At 41.5% G+C, this 12,830-nt stretch overlaps 2 protein-coding genes across 2 annotated transcripts; both read right to left on the bottom strand.

The window, feature by feature from the left end:
- Window positions 1-4,514: 4,514 nt before the first annotated feature.
- On the bottom strand, window positions 4,515-7,773 carry LOC109148884 (adenosine kinase 2-like). The gene is made up of 12 exons (XM_019296643.1): window positions 7,619-7,773; window positions 7,242-7,295; window positions 7,063-7,109; window positions 6,901-6,932; window positions 6,717-6,818; window positions 6,398-6,465; window positions 6,122-6,198; window positions 5,945-6,042; window positions 5,773-5,843; window positions 5,619-5,685; window positions 5,352-5,535; window positions 4,515-4,889 (listed from the first exon to the last, which is right to left on the bottom strand). Exons 1-12 carry the CDS (start codon window positions 7,699-7,701, stop codon window positions 4,747-4,749), a joined length of 1,026 nt encoding a protein of 341 aa, XP_019152188.1. The 5' UTR covers window positions 7,702-7,773; the 3' UTR covers window positions 4,515-4,746.
- Window positions 7,774-9,140: 1,367 nt separating this feature from the next.
- Window positions 9,141-11,820, bottom strand: LOC109148811 (phenylalanine ammonia-lyase). Its single transcript, XM_019296553.1, has 2 exons — window positions 11,249-11,820; window positions 9,141-11,089 (listed from the first exon to the last, which is right to left on the bottom strand). The coding sequence occupies exons 1-2, from the start codon at window positions 11,626-11,628 to the stop codon at window positions 9,346-9,348; spliced, it is 2,124 nt and encodes a 707-aa protein (XP_019152098.1). The 5' UTR covers window positions 11,629-11,820; the 3' UTR covers window positions 9,141-9,345.
- Between the last annotated feature and the right edge of the window lie 1,010 nt (window positions 11,821-12,830).

Here is a 12,830-nt window from a genome sequence, read left to right as displayed (position 1 = left end):
CAGGGTAGGAGACATGGCATCACCCTAGCGAATTCCTCTTCCCGGTCTGAAGCTAGGCAGCCGTGTCCCGTTCCAGATAATTTGCATTTCTGCCGTCTAGACGCAGTTCATGATAACCCTTCTCCAAGCTTCAGTAAAACCTGCATCAAAAAGGGTCTCGTTAATAAAATCCCAGGAAAGGCGGTCGTAAGCTTTCTCCAGGTCAATTTTGATAGCCATGATTCCATTCTTCCCTTTTTTGGTACGCATAGAGTGCATAACTTCCTGATAAACGATAATATTGTCAGTGATTTGTCTTCTAGGCACGAAGGAGCTTTGGAACTGCCGGATTATCTTAGGAAGGATAAGCTTAAGCCTGTTCGTAATTGTCTTGGTAATAACTTTGTACAAGACATTGCAGAGGCTTATTGGCCTGAACTGTCTGATTGTCTCTGGCATCGTGACTTTCGGGATGAGGACCAACAGGGTGGAATTGAGGCCCTCCGGGATTTGGCCTGTCCTGAAGGCCTCCTTGACCATCTTGAAAATACTATCGCCAACGACCGGCCAGGAATGTTGATAAAAGGCTGCGTGGAGGCCGTCTGGTCCTGGTGCCTTCATAGGGCCCATGTCAAACAAAGCCTCACGAACCTTGTCCTTAGTCACATCTCTGTTAAACAAACGCCACTCTGATTGACGAATAATGGGGAACATATTTCTTACCGCTTCAGAACCATTACCCGTTCTCTCTTCCCTAAACAAATTAGCATAGAAGGCTTGGATGTGTGATTGGAGCTGCTCCGCATCCGCCAACCAGTTTCCTGCGACGTCTTGCAAGGCCAAGATTCTATTCTGTGCTTTTTTCACCATTGTCAGCGTGTGGTAGTACTTCGTGTTCATGTCTCCCAACACAATCCAGTCCTCTCTTGACCGCTGGTACCACATAAGTTCTTCCTGGTACAGAACATCTCGAGCTCCTTGCGTAGCTTCGATTCCAATTTCCAAAGGCCCCTATGGTACGAAAGGGCCAATCTTTTTTGGATCCCACCAATACGGGCCAACAGATTTCTCTTGTTCTCCTCAACGCTACCAAAAACATCCCTGCTCCAAACTCAAAGGTCCTCCTAGACCTTTTTGATGTTGTCGTGAAGTTCTTTGTTAGGATTCCAAGCCCGGCTTATCACGTTTAAGAAGCTTTCATTAGTAAGCCAAACAACCTGAAATTTAAAACAAGAGTTTACCTAACCCCCCGTATGGGTTATCGAATGGACAAGAAGAGGTGCATGGTCAGAGGACAATCGCGGCAAGTGGCGTACAGTGGCCTCGAAGAACCTTTGTCGCCAATCCACACTGCATAGAGCCCGGTCAAGCCGAGCCCCTTTGGCGTCCTGCCCATCCAGGCCTCTCATCCAAATAAGCCTGGGCCCGTGAAAGCCCAGGTCCACGAGGCCTTCCTCATGGATCCAGTTGACGAAGTCCTCGCTTCTTTGGGTAGAAAAGGACTTATAATTTAGAGTTTCCTCTTTAGAGGTGACGACGTTGAAATCCCCCACTGCTACCCACTCGTCCGGGATGTTTCGTTTGTGCGCTTTCAGCTCGTCCCACAGACGCCTTCGAAGGTGGTGGTCTGGGCTTCCGTACACAACCGCTAGCCCCCAAGGATTTTCTCCAGCTTCTTTCACCTGCAATAAAATAAATTGAGGGTGAGTGTACTCTACGAAAATTTCCAAAGGCGTGTTCCAAAGTACCCAAATGCCAACGCTGAAACCCACTGCCTCCACCCTAATCCAATCTGTAAAGCCAAGTTTAGCACAAATCACATTCGCCTGATTTCCCGAGACTTTGGGTTCCACCAGACCAAGCAAATTCGGCTTGTGGGACCGGATCAGTTGTTTAAGGACGCGGTGGAACCCTCTTCCTCCTGCGCCCTGGCAATTCCATATAAGACTTATCATACAAAACAAATGGGAAAAAGAAAACGTTAAAAACATAAAACAAGGGGATAAAACCAAAACAGAAACGCTTATGGTGCAGAAGCAGCCCCCATGCTTCCGTCAATCTCCTGGATGGCTTCCAAGTCCATAACAACATCACCCTCGTCGTCAACCTGCCCTGGAGGGTCTTCGTGATGTTCCTTGGTGGACTGGCAGACCGGGGAAGGCACCTCCTCAGCGGTTGCATTGGCTAGTACCCTCGTCGAGTCGATAACCAGTCCACCCTGCTTCCCCCGTACGACCGTGTGTTCATCTTCCTCCGCCGCTCGCCTGATTGCCGTCCCAGTTCCCCGTCGTGGTCCGCCGAGGGTTTCTCCATTCTTTTCCGTCGGTCCAGAAACTGATGATGGCTCATTCGCTATTTGTTTTTCCGATGCTATCACATTCGGGAGTCGCTGTTTAGAACCAGATGGTGGCCTTGGCGTTCGATCTCCTCTCCTCGGATACGCAACCTGGTCCTCAGCCACTTCTATCTCATGGGCGATAGGTGTTCCTGCCGCTACTGCATCTTCAGCTGCCTCTTCTCCATCACCCAGAGCTAGCGGAGCAAACCTAGAGGCGCTGGTGCCTGCCGCTTGTTTCCCATGTCGAACCACCATGCTTCCTGTCGTCTCTCTTCTGGCCTGGTCTGGTTGCTTCGCCGGAGGTCGTCGACGTCGTCCCGGTGCTATCATCCACACCCCGAACGGCGCGTCATCGATCTGGATTGGGTGGTTGTTGTTGGCCGTATGTGCCCCCTTCGTCATGCCATCGCCTTGCGCGTCATTGGATGTTTCCCCAGTTGGCCGCGATGAAACAGACGAGGTCTATACCCTTATAAGCCACGCTTCTATCCCGATTCTTATAAGTGAACTTTGAGATCAGTGGTCTAGAGATATCCACCTCCATGCATAGCCTTGCAAACATCCCTCGCGAGAGCAGACTCGTCGTTTGATCTACTCGGACCACTCTACCAACCTTGTTTCCCAGTTTCCTGAGGAAGACATAGCTGTAGTATTCCATCAGAATGCAGGGAATCCTCGCCCATACCAGAACTTTTCCCGTACCCGCCGTAAAGGGGTCAAAGTCGGGCTCCCAATCACGCACCGTTAGATAGTGATCTAATATCATCCAGGGACCCTCATATTTCGCGAAGTCCATATCCTCCACCGATCCAAACTTTACGATGAAGAAGTCGTTATCAATGCTATTAGATCAAGGCTCCCCTTCGGCCTCCACATGGTTTTGAGACGTCGGAGGAGGTAAGCATACCCCACTTTCCTCCCCATGACCTTGATGATGAGCGAAGTCCTCCATGGTGCACGGATCATCGCCTCCTCCTCCGGTGTTAGGCGGATCGTAGGACAAAGAGGGTCCTCGTCTTCCTCCTCTACGCCGCTTGCATGGGCATCGATCTCCTCGTCCCGGCCCTTGGACGACAGCTGAGCTACTGCGGATCGACCAGACACGCTTTCGGCGTACGTTCGGCGAGGCACCTAGGTCTCATGCGCTAGGATCTGCTCCGCTGCCAGCGTCTCTAGGACAAACTCCACCCCTTCCATACTCCCGCATGGCTCCACTAATCCTCCAAAAGGGCTTGGTTGGTCGCCGGCGATCCGTTTTGGCTTTTTCGTACTTCGAATCAAGAGATCCTGATCTTCGATCGACCGTTGGGTCGAGAGCGTTTCCATGTTCTTGAACAGTTACTTTTCAGATATTATTTATTAGTTAAACCAACTGATAGTTGCTAAACATATACATTTTAATTTTATCTCATATTTATTCGTTTATTAGTTTTTTTTTTGAAAGGTATTAGTTAAAGTAGTTGCTAAATATATAAAATTTAAATATTGATATTAAATTTAATATTATACAAAATTAAATTATAAATAATTTCAATCAAGCTCGTAGATGGGACAAAGGGTTTAGTAGTGTTATGACTCTGTCGGGTAAATGATTGTTAGCTGTTAATTGATTTGGTTAATTAGAGGGTATAACTAGTTGATAACATTAGCTAATTCTAGAAAGATGTTTGATAAATTAGCTATTAGCTAATAGCTGTTTGGAGTAGTATTTATTAGTTAAACTAATTAATTAGTACTAGGACTATGTGGTCTAATGGTATCCGGGTTAGACTTTCATTTGGAAGGTTGTGAGTTCGAGCCTCGGTGGAGGTGTTATTGATTCTTTGTGTAAAGTAGGTTGAGAAAGTATACGAAAAAAAATTAATTAATTATTAGCTGATAACTGATTATAAGCAAAATTACTTTGAGCAACATTTTAGAACAATAAGTTGTTACAAAAAACTAATTAATTAAACACTTATATTGATTATTTAACCAAGTCTAATAATATAATAGTAAAATAAGTCAAGATTTGCTGATAAGCTAACTATGTTATCAAACATGGTCTTTTTTCCTAGATCTCCTCATTCAGCTTATAATCATTGAATACTATGAATTGATTAAGAGGTTAAAATATCCAATCAAATAGGGCAGAGTTTTATAAAACTTACAATACATTTCTATAGAAGAATGCTTGCAATATATAATACTCTCCATATAGAAATAGACATCATCATGTTTTGGATTAACAAATTACGTCAAGCCGCAAGCAAAGCAATTAATAATCACCACTGTAAATCATTGCAGAATCAACAAAAATAAGAATTCCAATGGCAATTATGAAATCCGCTGGAGTGAGAAGTGTATAAAGATGATAGGAAAGCAACCCTAATGAATAGAACATGAAAATTTTTAGGAAAACTGGGATTAAGAAAGAAATTTTGAAGTGCCTATTGAAAGTCTGGCTTCTCAGGGTAGGTGCAGCCAGATCTCTGGATTATGACATTTGCACCATAAACACCGGCTCGAACACAGTCTGCAATGGGTTTTTCTTGGACCAACTGCGAGAGGAACCCTCCAACAAACGCATCGCCTACACAAGTGCAAAGCGTAAATGTTCAATCTATTCGTGTGTCGGGTTACAAGTGAATAAATTCCCTCATCAAGTTCATATCTAAAGTAAAAAAGCGTTTTATATCAAGCCAAACCATCATTTGATTAGTTTACCAACATAGCACGATAACGACCCCAAAAAAAAAAAAAAACAAACAAACATGATTATTTCGTCTTCTTCCTTATAGGCTTTAACCATTCTGGTAGTGGATTTTGTTAGGATCAAGCACTTACTACTACGCCAAAAGCTATAACTGGTAGAGAAGGCGCAACTTTATTTCTTTATACTGTCACATTTTCAAGAGGCAGGGTGCTGGACTTAGCCTTTTCACTGGCCTCTGCCCAACAATCTCCCTAGCCGCTGAACTTGGCCCTTTACCGGCCTCCGCCCAACAGATTTAATATGTAATTGAAACTACCAGAAGCATCGCAGATCACATACCTGCACCATTGGTGTCAACAAGTTTCTCTTTTGGCAACAGTGTAACGGGGAACAGTCTTACTTTCCCATCTTCAGCAACAACAACAGGATCAGCACCCTGGGTGATTACAGTAATTCTCTTGTGCGTTCCAGATGCCTTGGGCCACTGGGAGATCTTCAGCGCTATTTCTTCGACATTGTCGGTCTGATCAATAAAAACAGTGCAACTGGGGAGATGGAGGAGAAAATTTAAACAGATGAAGAAAATATGATTCCAACAAACGTTACCTCCCAACCATGAACTTTGGAGAAAGTTCTGGCTTCTGTCTCGTTTCCAAAGACATAGTCTATATACCTGAACATCGTAAACAGCAACGTTACATTAATATCTTTTCTACCTCTCAATGAGGCCTTACTTAAAGCAATAAGGCATTGGACTTACGGAAAAGCTTTCTCCTGTACATCCTTGAAGAACTCACATATAAATGGTGCAGAAAGGTTCATCATGAAAACCTGCATATATATGAAAATTTCATTGATTTTGTTCATCCTGAAGTCAAACAAAAAACAACAAAAAAACAAAAACAAAGGGGTTACAACCCGAAGCCAAGTACCTTGTTTTTTGCAGCTGCATGCTCAGCAACGAGTTGAATGGATTCTGGGGAAACGGTGAGAAAGAATCCAGCAATGTAGTAGTACTTGGCCTTTTCAACTATAGACAAATACGCATTAGCCTAATGCTTTTAATGATTAACTCAAACAATCTAGGAGTTGAATGACAGGAAAAATACCCAATGCCCAATTTTCTGGTTTTTTCAAGTGGTCCGACTTATAGCAATTTGCAGCTGACAAGTTGGCAACAAGTGACCTGCATGTGTAGTATATTCATGATCTTATTAATCCCATAGAAAGCAATAAGCATGTTAAGTAACACAAAACCCAATCTATTATGATCCTAAATTTGACATTAAGAACAAGTGTATACTTTTTTTTTTTGGTACAAACATGTTCTTTCATCTGTTTTATTTTAAAACCAAGGTAAGGCAAGCAATGTATTGAGGACTGACCTTTCTCCATCCACCACACAAACAGCACAAGTACCTGTCGGAGTATTCTCATCCTCATAATAGTGAACCTAACACATCCCAATTCCCATGGAAAAGAACATAAACATCATTATCAGTAATGTATTCCCTTTAATATTCTCTCTATATTCTAGTTAAACAACCCGAGCAAAGTGCAATAGATACATAGCGCCAATAAGGCCATGGCCCACGAGTCCATGAAAATATGATAGTATGATTATTGAATGCACAAGTTTTAATTAAGGATATAAATAGGCAGAAGAGTTGCCAAAAGAAAGGGCAAAAGAGTGAGAATATTTACATTAACACCAGCTTCTTTTGCATGCTTCTTCATTTCGCCCCCAAATTTGTCCTTTCCAATGCAACCCATGTAACTGGTGGCACCTGGTTTTTGAATCATCCACTGCAAATGCATTACCATAATCATGTTCAGGCTCTAATATATATCACACCTCAAACAGTTCAAAATGAAACCGTTAATATACCTGAGCAACTCTGATCGAATTCTGAGTTGAACCTACAATGAAAGAACAATGAACATCTCATGTGAATAAAACCCACAAGCATCTTTAACAAAGGACAGTACACAGACTGACAAAATGACAAGTACTCAAAGCTTCAAATAGAGAGCATAATGGCAAAATTACCTCCAGCAATGTATTCAACAGAGTACTTTGATGACATTTCTTCATACCTGATAGGGAACACACAATTTTTTTATCAGCACACATAAAGTCTCTAAGACAATCATCAGACTGCTATTCAAGAGAGTATTGGGCCTAGCAAAAATGGGAAAACCAACTAAACAAACAGCCTTAATACATACATAGGCAAGTGCTTTTCCTCTGCCAGAATTGCATTGTTCAACTTGATTTCATACCTGTCGGTGGAAAAAAGAAGGGTTACAAAATACTGTATCAACAACATTGGTAAAAAAAACAGTCAAAACTACACTATTCAAATCAAGATCAGCAGAAAGAGCAAGATCATAAGAGGAAAACACACACCAGATTCAGATATATGCAAACAAAACACCACACGATTCTGACAGATCTTGAATATAAACAATACATCATACAATTCAGCTCTATAACACTGACAAAAAGCTACAATCTTTACATAAATGGAGCGTGAAAAAGTGAAAAAGCACAGCCCAATAATGTGGGAATGGGAGATCAAAGATCTGGGTGAAGGAGAGATTACTTGTTTAAGAAATCATGGTCGACAACTGAAGAAATATCGAGCAGTGGGTTTCCCATCCCCAATAGAATTCCCTCGAACTCCATGCTTGATATCTTCCCTGATTTTGCAGCCGCTATCGAAATTGGCCAAAGCTTGAAATGTGCTAAAAGGAATCTATAGTCGCATTTATATATAATTGCATGCCCTGCACTCTTGTCGTTGATGCTAATTGAGGGTACGGTTCAGATTTCAGATCTGAAAAATAGTGGGTGCCCACTACCCAAACTGTGACAAAATTGCTAATTTAGTAATTTAGCTTTGGGTCTTCAAAAAAAAAAAAAAGTAATTTAGCTTGGGCTAACCTACCTACCTATTACGGTATAAATTCCACTCATTTTCACAACTGAATTCTAAAGTGTCAGTTGGTTAACCCAATGTTTTTTTGTTTTGTTTTGTTTTGTTTTTTTTTTTTTTTGAAAACAGGTTAACCCAATATTAAGTAAGTAAAATACAATTGGATTGATAAAAAATTTTCACTTTAAATCGGATATGGGTTATTTTCGAAAAAGCTTTGTTAATATTCACTTATTTTTTATTTTTTTTTTGTTTTAAATAATAACCACATTCTCGAATAATTAATTTTTTTTGAAAAAAAATACTCCGTAATAATTAAATTGATAGTATAATAATTTCGAATCAATCATGGTCAACTTCTATTATTTTAGTGTTTCGTCTAATATATAGTGGCATCACAAACTAACATCTTGGGACAAGTCATAAGTAACAATCTATGAGAACAATAAATGAATCAACCCGACTTGACAAGGAGTATATGGCTAAGGATGTTGCAAAAATGTCATGAAATAATTCATGAATGACCATAAGAGCATCTCCAATGGATGATTTTTATTTATTTTGTAATTATTCTTATTTTTTTCTTGAGTCTTTTATTGGCTCATTTGACAATTAAGGACTATTATGAGATTTTGTTTATTTTATTATTTTAAAAGAACAATTGAAAAACAAGAAATAATAGTTGGCAGTTGGCAGTTGGCAGTTGGCAACCACTCTAAAACACTTTGCGTGTATTGTATATGTCTCTCGCATATATATGTGGGGCACATTCGTGTGAGAACCACTCTAAGAGAGAACTAAAAACTAACCAGAACTGTCCATTTAGAAAGATCTAATGGATATGAAGCAATTAGAGAAAAATCACAGTGTCATTTTTGTAAATAACTCTCATTATAAAGTGCAACTTGTAACATTAAAAGTTGCAACTTTCAACACAATAGAGTGAAATTAAGCAAAGCTACAAAGTGAATCTTTTAAAAAAAAGTCATACATTTTTGTAAATAACTTTAACTTTAAAGAGCAATTATTAACACTATAGCAACTAAGCAAATATACAAAATGTATATGTTCATTGCACTTATACATATGACGAGTGCACTTTATGATGTTGTTAGTAACACTTTACTGTTTTAATTGCAAGTTCAAGTTATTTGTCAAAAGTAAAAAATATAATCAAACCTAATAGAAATTAAAATAAAGTGGTAAACAATCACTTGTCATTTATCTTTACGAGAAAACAACATACAAAGTTACAAACATAGTTATAGAGAACCATCCCCCAAACATTACAATATGATTTTACTTTTAACCACATAGAGCACATGTTGGAGGATAGCTCCCAACACCCAAAAATAAAAAATAAAAATTGAAAACCAATTGGAAAACATGCATAATTAACAGATAGGAAGAGGAGCACCATTCCAGCTCTTGAGGCACTCCAACAATGGATCAATGATCCCTCCATCGCACACCGCTGTGAACACCTTATCACACACTTCTCCCGGCGACTGGACCTTCTCTCCGGTGAGTATCTCCGTTCCGAGTTCTTCCCGGATAAACTTGTACAGAGGATAAGACCTGCACTCGGTAATTCTGTTGGGAATGGCAGGATTTCCATTCTCAAGGGCTGATCTTGCTCCCTCCACTTCTTTGGGCAGGAGTGCCTTGAGTTCATCTTCGAAAGCTGCAATCTTTTGGAAGATTGATGTGCTCACATTCTTCTCGTGTTCGCCGTTCTGCAAGGCGTGATCTACCAGGACTTGCCTGAGCTTCTGCATCAATGGGTAGTTTGCGCTGCAGGGATCATCGGCGTAGGCGAAAACGTATTCACGGTCCACCACTCTGAGCAAGTCCTTCTCGCAGAATCTTGATGGATGGAGTTCTCCATTGACGCCCATTGTGAGAGTCCTCTTGGCCACCTGGCTAACTGTGTTCTTCACTGCGTTCCTCAAGTTCTCCTCCAGGTGCCTCAGATCAATGGCCTGGCAGAGCGCCACCAGAAACGTGGAGGACATGAGTTTCAACACATCAACAGCTTCAGCTGTCTTTCTTGCAGAGATCAAACCCAGGGAGTTAACATCTTGGTTGTGCTGCTCGGCGCTCTGGACGTGATTGGTGACGGGATTAGCCAAGAACTGAAGCTCTGAACAGTATGAAGCCATGGCGATTTCAGCGCCCTTGAAACCATAATCCAGACTTGGGTTCCTCCCGGCGGTGAGATTGGACGGCAACCCGTTGTTGTAATAGTCGTTAACAAGCTCAGAGAACTGCGCGAACATAAGTTTCCCGATGGAGGCAAGGGCTAATCTAGAATTGTCCATGGACACACCAATGGGGGTACCTTGGAAATTGCCGCCGTGCAAGGCCTTGTTTCTTGAAACGTCGATCAAAGGGTTGTCGTTGACGGAGTTGATTTCTCTCTCAATCATTTTGGTTGCTTGCCTTATGACTTCAATCTGAGGGCCAAGCCACTGGGGAGATGTTCTCAGAGCGTAACGATCTTGTTTGGGTTTCTGCAATGGATCCATTTCGTGGAGCTTCTGTGCAGCCTTCATGTAATAGCTTCCATCCAAAATGTGTTCCATAATAGCCGCAGCCTCGATTTGGCCAGGATGATGCTTCAACTTATGAGTCAAATGGTCGGTAAACTCAGGCTTCCCATTCATCACCTCCGCGAAAATTGCAGACAAAACCTCGGACAACACCGCAAGAACATTAGCTTCAAAGAGGACCATAGACGCCATGCCAGAACCCACAGCAGTGCCATTCACAAGTGCAAGCCCTTCCTTAGGCTGCAACTCGAAGAACCCATCGTTGACTCCGGCGAGTTTGAACGCCTCCTCCGCGGTGAGGGCCTCTCCGTTGGGTCCAACCGCCTTGGAATTAGGGCGGCCGGTGAGCAAACCGGCGATGTAGGATAAAGGCACAAGGTCACCGGAGGCGGTGATGGTGCCACGGAGAGGCAGGCATGGAGTGATGTTATGGTTGAGCAATTTAGTAATGGCTTCCAAGATCTCAAATCTGATGCCGGAGTATCCTTGAAGAAGGGTGTTGATCCTCACAAGCATAGCTGCCCTTGTAGCTGAATGAGGAAGTGTGTGCCCTGTTCCAGTCCCAAAAATTCCAGCATTCAAGAACCTGCAGCAATCCATATAAAGATTAGAGCTTTATGACAAATTTATTTTAATTTCGTGATGGGATTAACAAAATATTAAGAAATTCTTAATTACTCTGACATGAAGTTTAAAATTATTTTCATTAATTATTATAAAAAGTATAAAGAAATTTAGTTTTTACCTGATGAGCTCCTGCTGAAGAGCATGGCCGTTCTTGGTTCTCCGGTGAGAGGTGGCGCCGAAGCCGGTGGTGACGCCGTAGCTATCGGTGCCATTGTTCATGCTGTTCATAACCCAGTCACTGCTGGCTTTCACGCCGGCGCGGGCACCCTCTGAGAGCTCCACTTTCACGGCATTATCACGGGCGGCGATAGCGGCGACCTGAGCGACGGTGAGTGTCTGGCCTCCGATCTTCACCGCCGGGTTCCTGAACTCCGCCACCATGCGCTTGACCTCATCCAAGTGGCTGCCCTTCAATGAGTCGGCCGCCATTTCCCAGTTCAGCGGATCAACCTTGATGCAGAAATCATTGCTGTGGCCGTTTTCAATGGCGCCCTCCATTGTTGTGTTGAAAGAGAGGACAGAAATTGAGGTGATCCGAAGAACAGGAAGGAGAGAAAAGAGCTTGGATTGCTAAGATTGTGAGATGGTTGTTGAGGATATCTTGTAAGAGGTCCTGGGAGAAGTGGTAGCTGAGGAAGATGATATATATAGGGGGAAATGAAGCTACAGGGATTTTTGGTAGGTGGGTGTAGACTGTTAGAGGGAGAGGACTTAGAAGAGATTGGTAGGCGTGGCAGACTCTTCAAAATTGGGGGTTGGTGGAAGATTAATCACCGCCCTTCATTTCAATGGTTCAGATTGCCAGATATGTCACGGATTTATTATTTTTATTCCCCACATCCCGACCCGACAGAGAATCACGGTGACTCGATTCAAAAGATAAAGTCAAATGTCGGTGTGTACAAATGATTTGTCAAATTTGAACATAATTCCTACATTGTCACTGTCGAGGTTCGAATATTGGTCTCTTCTCTCAAATATTATCTACAGAATTAGTGAGCTAAGCTCGTATGGGCTAGATTTATTATTTTGAATTGTGAACCTTGCCCGCAAAAGACCACAGTAAGGTAAAGCAATCTCAGTTACCCTACTTGACCTGCTCAGCTGCTCAAACCAAAAATATTAATAGGCCGTTATCGTTACTAGTTGAACTTGTAACTTTTATTTTGGCCCGGTTTGATAAAATAATTAGCTAATCGTCAATTTTGACTTATTTGACAAATATTAATTGTTTGACTTTGTTAAAAAATCAATATAAGTGTTTGGTTAATTATTTTTTTGTAAATCTCCAAAATGCTAAAATTCAAAAAAACTACTTAAAACAACTTTTTCAATTAACATTTTTTTAAAAAAAATTATACCAAATAACTATCAGCTAACATCTAATTTATTAAACAATTTTATACTATCTACTAATGTTATCAACTAGTTATACCCTCTAATTAACCCAACCAGCTATAACCAAACAGCCATTTACCAAAATGACATTATCTTTTGATAAGAATGTTGTATTTTCTTTTTGTTTTGTTTTTAAAAAAAAAAAATACTTAATCCGAATGTTGTTGGAATCAGCCTAAATAGCCAATAGAGGCGCCGGTAAAGTTGGACTTTCAGGAAAAAATAAAAAATAAAAATTCACGTCATGTATTTAAGCATTTTACATGAGAATGTTATGTTATGTCCTTAATTTGATTTTTGGA

The sequence above is a fragment of the Ipomoea nil genome, unplaced genomic scaffold (genome assembly GCF_001879475.1).
Source record: "Ipomoea nil cultivar Tokyo-kokei standard unplaced genomic scaffold, Asagao_1.1 scaffold0268, whole genome shotgun sequence".
In the NCBI taxonomy this organism is placed as follows: domain Eukaryota; kingdom Viridiplantae; phylum Streptophyta; class Magnoliopsida; order Solanales; family Convolvulaceae; genus Ipomoea; species Ipomoea nil.
This window is presented reverse-complemented; position numbering and strand designations above follow the sequence as displayed.